The sequence below is a fragment of the Etheostoma cragini genome, chromosome 8 (genome assembly GCF_013103735.1).
Source record: "Etheostoma cragini isolate CJK2018 chromosome 8, CSU_Ecrag_1.0, whole genome shotgun sequence".
NCBI classification, from domain to species: Eukaryota; Metazoa; Chordata; class Actinopteri; order Perciformes; family Percidae; genus Etheostoma; species Etheostoma cragini.
The window spans coordinates 3,909,169-3,916,341 of NC_048414.1; the positions used below are offsets into that span (position 1 = coordinate 3,909,169).

Here is a 7,173-nt window from a genome sequence, read left to right on the forward strand (position 1 = left end):
ACTGCATCGTGTACCTGTGATACACAACGGAGCCAGACGACAGAGATTACAGAGCTTTGCTGCAAAGCACACAGACACGTCAGTATGTCAAGTTAGTTAGTCTCCACGCTGCTCGTCTTCAGTCCTGCGCTGGGACGAGGGAGGAAGAACAAAGGCGCAGGTAAAGAAAGCTTTCTTTTTCACAGTGCTTAGAAAATGCTCTAGTGGTTTGGGAGCCCTCCCTCTTGGTCCACATGTGCCCACACTGGGATCAAATCCCACTGCAGCCCGGAGTTTTTCATGCTTTCTCTCCCTCTCACACTTCTTTCTGTCTCAATAAAAGAGGAAACACTGAGGACTCCTCAACCTCCATTAAAAAACAAAAACAAAGAAAGCTTATTCACATCACAGCTCTCAACTCCACAGATCACGAGGGCTAATCAGCCGTCTGGTCTGACCAGACAGGACTGCGGAATTTATTACAATGCACTAGACATTACCCTGATCATCTGAATGATATGCATGTATTGTTTAGTTAAACTACAGGAAGACCATCTCCTCCCTTATTTATCTATGTATGTAAGTTTTTTAATGACAGTCTGCCCTCCTGTAGATCTGCCTCAGACAAGAGACACAGCTGATGTCACATAACCTTATGGCTATTTATTTTTTCTTCTTTTTTTACCACAAATCCTGATACATTTTCAATTCACGTACTTTATCCAGACCTGATTTTCTTGACTCAGTAGATAAATGTTGGTCAGAGATGCAGAACTAAATAGCAGGACTGTATGATCTAGCTCTATGGCTAGCTTTATGACAACAAAAAATAGTGACATCTAATCTGTAGGTGACAAAAGATATGTTGTTAGATCTGTACTGTGAGTGACAAGCAGCTGGTTTTGAATAAGATTTCAGACTCGTTGGGCAATTGTTACACTTACACAGAAAATTAAAAAAAAAAAATCCCATACACGATCCAATCTTTCCAGACACGCACAGGAACCCTGATTACATGGCCCACGAGATGTTGGCCGTGTGCTCCTTGGCCTTCATTCGCAGCACAGCTATGCTGGACGAACGCCTCTCAAACTCGGGCTTGGTCTCGAAGGCGTGGTGACCGTTGGTGGCCGGCGTGAGGAGGGAATCTGCACTGAAGAAGTTGTTGAGGGAGACATGGCCGAACTGGTTCTGCTGATTGGGAAAGCCCATGTAGCCGTGCTCGGCAGCACCGGCAGCCGAGCGAGGGGAGTGCGAGTAGGAAGTGACGCAGGGGGGGGAGCCTCGGGGCAGCATGCAGGAGGAAACCACAGAGCCACCGGGAGCAGGGCTCGGCCAAAGGTTGTTGGGAATCTGTTGGGTGAAAGAAGGTTTTAGATTCTGGGGAGGAAGCCTATAATATCATGATTTCATCAATCAGAGCCCATGCTATATGATATGAAATTAGTTTAAATAGTGCTGTCAGTTAAAAGCACTATTAACGGCGTTAACGCAAACCCATTTTTGGTCTAGCAAGCTTTGTATTTTTTTCACATGCTGTTGCAACAACTAGTCATTTTAGAAAAACTACAACACCATAGCAGATCTATCTAGACCTGGAACAAAACTGGCACGCCGCACACACTTGTTTGGGCTTGCAAGCCGGCCAAAGAGTAGTAACATTACGTTTTGAGTGGATGGCGAGCGCGAGACGCCAAAATGGATGCCAACAATTCTGGATGGAAAGTTTACTTTTAAAAAGTTGCCAAATGGTAACATTGACAAGACCAAAGGGATCTGTGGGTTTTGTCATTGTGAACTGAGCTATCATCGTGTGTAACATTGTGTGAGAAATTATTTGCTCCAAGTAAGAATATTACTGTGAAATTGAACACTCGGTTATATGTCAATGTTGTTTTCAATTTAAAACAAAAAACATTTGTACAAAGCAAGCCGATCCACTTTTCCATGTTGATAAGAGCATTGAAATGAGAAATAATAATGGGTCATAAAGAAATCAAGGGACTTTTAGAATTAATAAAAATGTCAGATTAATTGTGCGTTAACGATGACATTAATTCCATTAATCGCAATTAAATATTGTAATTGTTTCACAGCACTAAATTCAACTTTTTTTCTGGAGAAGCAGGTATACTGTAGATGGATTCAAACTTCACACATCCAGTATATGTAGAGTGTAAACACGTCCCTTAATAACACCTGAATCATTCTTTTTGTTGATAAAGGCCATGAAATGTGACTGAAAGCTCAGAAAAAGATGGCGAGTGTACCTTTTAATTTGAGATTAGTTGTCACACAGTACACATGCAGTTTATAGGAACTGCAAGTCCTGCATGCTGCCTAAAAATTTAAAACTGTAATTTTGGAACTAAATCTCTACAGAAATTTACAGATCTAAAAAACAAAATGCTATGGTGTAGTTGGAGTTTGGTCAATGATGATCTGTGCGTGCAATGCAGCTGTTAAAGTAGTATTATGTTACATGTTTAAATATGTGGGAAAATAAATTGTATCAACTGAAAACAACTGTTAAGAGTTGTTTTGCCCATATTACAAATATTTTAAAACTTTAACTTTAATTTTAAGTGTTGGGCATGCAGTTAAGTTTTTATAAGATATCGGTCTGTATATAAACTGCACAGTATTCACTGGAAATACGTTCTACAGAGGAAGTAGCCCCTGTGAAAACGTGTGATTAACAAACACCTGAACTGTTTGAGGTTTCTAAATGCTATTCCTTTGAGCATATTAAAAAAAGTCCTATGTATTAAGGTAGGGACAGAACTATCAGAGACAGACATCTCAAAATAACAACACAATGGATAAATAAAGCCAAAACGATGCCCTATGTCAAGATAACACAAGCCGTAAGTGAGAAAATATGTTTTGGGGGGGTGGAGGGGGCCTTTAAGGGTCAATATCTCAAATGTAGTCCGAATGTACATGGATCCAAACAATTCCAAAGATAAGTAGACTATTAGTCTCCTGACTTTGGAGGAGTGGAGTCACTTAGCCTTTATTGGCATGTTATTAGATGATCTGAGAGCAAACAAGCCAGAGAGGACAGAAAGCCAGATATAGTCCAATCTGCTCAACATACAGTAAACACCACATGAGCGAGTTTTAAGTCAGGAGTTCCAGTCTGCAGAAGCGTGTCTTTCTTTAACGTAAAAGGCAGACAGAACTGACAGCTCAGTCCAATTCCAAGTCCATTTACTCTGAGGCAGTTCATTCGCCAAGATTTCAATCAAACTGAGAAGACACGCCAGTGTAAGTGAGTAGCTTGTGTACAGCATGCAAATTAATTTTTTCTTAATTGTATCATGCCAAAATCACTCATTGAAATGTGCCACTGTAGCTTTCTTCCCCACAACATAAATCCAACGTAAAATAAAATACACAAATACCCTTTAAATAGACCAATTAGGGGCGCCCGGATGGCTCAGTTGGTAGAGCGGGTGCCCATATATAAAGGTTTATTCTTGGACACAGCAGGTTTGATTCCGACCTGCAGCCCTTTGCTGCATGTTATTTCCCCCTCCCCTTTCACCTCTTCAGCTGTCCTGTCATTAAAAGCCTAAAATGACGCAAAATTAATCATTTAAAAAAAACTGCAAAACTGAATCAACTGGCTAAGGACAACAACTATTGCCAAAGTTACATTTGTTTAACCTTTATTTATCCAGCTAAGTCGATTGAGAACAAATTCTCATTTGCAACGATGACCTTCAACATTCACACAGTTCAACATTCAACCGGGGATAGAACCCGCGACCTCCCGGTCACAATCTCGCTTCTTTAACATTTGAACCACAAACTAACAGAGTGTGTGGTGGAGACAAAAATCCTCTTTGACACTGAAATAAACTTCTTGTGTAGCACGAAACGCGTAGCTCTGGAAAATCAGCTTTGCCAACATGTTCCTGATGACATATGCCATCGATAAGCAGGACCTCAGTCTTTGCCCAAAACTCAACAATATTGGCCAAAACCTCATAGTCAACAACATGAAATAATACTCTTCAAACCCCACAAGCATGCAATCCATGTCCACTGTGTTTAGGGAGACAAAGACCCCCACTGCCAGCACATGTACGGTCCATTTAATGACACTAATCTGGATCAGCTGTAAGAAAGGCTGGTATCCAGAATATCTATCAGAAACATGTGCAAGAAAATACAAGGCAGCAGATTTCTGACCTGGTCTTGAGTCTTGGCAAGAGTATTTTTCCCCAATTCTACCTCTTTGAATTGAACACATCAGCTGCTTTCTGTGAGATTAATATGTTTCCACACACTCCTCTGAGGAGCTGCCGCCTGCATACCTCCATCTGAAAAGCCCAAACAGCTCTACTCTACAACACTTGGAGGCCCAATCTAGGTTTCTGATAAAGAATACCTACCAAAAGGACAAAGTGACATTCTGCGTCTCTTCTCACCTCATCTTGTACCTGACCTTTGTCCAAGCAGCAAGATAAATGTGCAGCTAACATGAAATCGGATATAAGGCCATTCATTCAGCCATGACACTTCGCAGAGGCTCTAATCAGTGCTCAGCTTCTTATCTGAAGATGGCTTTCATAATAAGTGATTGATAAAGCAGCACTGATTCATACAGACAAAAACATTTGTTGTGACTTAAATAAATTAAATTGCCTATTTTAAAGGACATGACAGAGAGAAAATGAATGTAGTGTTACACATACATATATTCAGTACTGTACTTGAGTACAAATGTTGAGGTACTTTTCTTTTAATGACAATTTCTACTTCTACTCCGATATATTTCAAAGAAGTACATTTTATTCCACAACTTCAATCTGACGGCTTAAGTTACTTTTGCAAATAACATTTTTAGAACACAAACCACACGTAGTTTGTAAAATACGGTGTTTTAGCCTATTAAAAATTAAACTAGCCTACAAATCCAGCAGAAATGATTAAGACCATAAAACACCGAACTGTTTGGATCGTTTACAGTTTCTAAAGAATAAGTCTTGATATTACGGAATGTTAGGCCTACTTAAGTAACATTTTCAATGCAGGACTTTTACGAGTTACAGAGAATCACAGAGTGGAAGTAGTATTTTTACTAAAGTAAAGGATCTGTATACATCTTCCACCACGGCTACATAGCCTACTGTGACAAGATTATATTTCCCATCAGAGGTTCATTTCACATTAACTTTTGGAGCCAACTCGCCTGTGTGTAGCTGTCGGTCCTCGGTAACACTGATAAATCGTAGGTGGCTGCAAAGTGAGTTTTGGCTTGTTGGATCTGCCCGTAGCGTTCTCTTTTCCTCCATTTCGCTCTTCTATTCTGAAACCACACCTACAGTAGAAAATATAGCACGTCAATGAAATGAGACAAAACAAAAGCATTAAAATAAAGGTGACTTTTATTTATTTTTATTTATTTAAAAAAATCCATCTAAATTCTGGCAGAATAATCTGTTGAGAAAAAAAAAAATCAAAAGAAAGCTGCAGCCTGAAGTTAAAATAAATCATTTTGCACTAGTGAAGTTAGTAAAAAAAAAATAGCGCAAAGTGCGTGTATAATCAAGACATTTGTTATTTTTACTAAATATATTTTTGCATGGTTTATTTCTGATCTAAATTCGTGGATTTGGAATTTTACGCATTGCGGGGTTTTGCTCCATTTCTCCTTAAAGCCCTTCTTTCTTTACGTTGAAGTTTCTTTTCTCCGTTGACAAAATAAAAGTCTGGTGATAAACTGTACCTGCACTCTGGCCTCTGTTAATTCTGTCCTCATGGCCAGCTGTTCCCTCACATAAACATCTGGATAGTGAGTTTTCTGAAAGACTTTCTCCAGCTCCTCCAGCTGCGCGCTGGTAAAAGTCGTCCGGTGTCTCCTCTTCTTGCTGCTGGACACGTTACTGTCGCACTTGTCTCCCATGTCGTCCAAATCCGTTTTCTCCTGTCCGCTTGTGACCGGAGAAGCCCGCAGAGTGCAACAACTGTCCATCGACCTCCCGAGCTCCGAGTGCAACGCGTCGTCGTCAGGTTTGGGCACACCGTAATTGGCTGTTGATAAAATAAATGACAATAAATATTTACAGTAGGCCTACATGCCATGACTTTACCTTGTGACTGCAACTTGAAGCATTAAAAATTAATATGGACAACTACCGGTAGCCTTTTATGGTTAATAATATGATAACGTTTTCCTTTAAGTGTATCCTACTAAAACAGTATACGTGGGAGAAATATGTGGCAAAAAATCAAACTTTTAAAATGACTCAAGTCAATGCAAAGGAAACGCCGTCCCTCAGAAAGGTTTTGGACAAAAACAGATTGGATGTTAAATTTCCCTCGAGTCCCCCCCCCCCCCTTTCTCTTTAACTCGCACATAGATGCTCACAATCTCCAGTAAAACGGCCGCGGTGATGCACACAACAAGTCAAAGTTACAAAGTTTTTACGCACCGTTTTGTTCTCCGCAGGGAGAGGAGCGGTGTTCGCCGCTCTGAAGCCCGAATCCCTGCACACATTTCGGGGAAGACTTGGTAAAGTACTGCGCGCTGTCCAGGGTCTCCATGACTTGGTCCATGTAGTAATCGCTGGCCTTAATCGATTGGCTTTTCAACGCAAACTTATCCTCCATATACTCCATCATCTTAACCGAAATCTGCTCGCTTTAATCAAATGTCAGCATTAAATTTTATTTGAACTAATCGCCGTCGCGCACCGTTGAGCGGAGAGATTCCTTGTAATGCAATAATTCACCAATGGAGTTAATTTGCTCTGTCTTGAAGGCACTACGTCTTTATAGCCCCCAAAGCGAATGGGATCCTTAAAGAGCTCCCCTCCTCTCTGAATATGAAACAGCACCCAACTCCTCCCACGCCCTGAATCCCAACCAAACAGCAGTTTGAAGTGATTCTAGAGCCACACAACGACTCTAGGAGGAAACAATCAAAACGGACTTTCATTTACAACATGTTTAGACATCCAAAATGAGGCAATCATTTATCTGCAGCTACAAATTGTGACTGCAAATAGGATTTAATCTGATTCATTGCAAAACTCAAAAGGTCGCTGATCTCTGCCGTTTTTATTTGCTACCGGAATAGAGAACCGCAAAATGCTCTGAAAATAATGCAACATATATTTACTTTATTTTATTATTATTCTATAACCTTTGTGTGAGGCATACTGACTGGTAGGTTTATAT

The 7,173-nt window shown here is 40.4% G+C and overlaps 1 protein-coding gene across 1 annotated transcript; it reads right to left on the reverse strand.

Annotated features, from left to right (window-relative positions):
• Window positions 1-662: 662 nt before the first annotated feature.
• Window positions 663-6,732, reverse strand: alx1 (ALX homeobox 1). Its single transcript, XM_034879599.1, has 4 exons — window positions 6,426-6,732; window positions 5,720-6,024; window positions 5,183-5,311; window positions 663-1,332 (listed from the first exon to the last, which is right to left on the reverse strand). Exons 1-4 carry the CDS (start codon window positions 6,613-6,615, stop codon window positions 991-993), a joined length of 966 nt encoding a protein of 321 aa, XP_034735490.1. The 5' UTR covers window positions 6,616-6,732; the 3' UTR covers window positions 663-990.
• Window positions 6,733-7,173: the final 441 nt, after the last annotated feature.

Bases quoted from the DNA above. Each gene is read 5' to 3' on its own strand.
- alx1 (XM_034879599.1), bottom strand. From the start codon at position 6,615: ATGATGGAGTATATGGAGGATAAGTTTGCGTTGAAAAGCCAATCGATT. The intron at 6,025-6,425 runs GTGCGTAAAAAC...TTTTATCAACAG, and splicing joins TCCCTGCGGAGAACAAAACG to CCAATTACGGTGTGCCCAAA. The intron at 1,333-5,182 runs GCGAGTTGGCTC...TTCACCCAACAG, and splicing joins GGACCGACAGCTACACACAG to ATTCCCAACAACCTTTGGCC.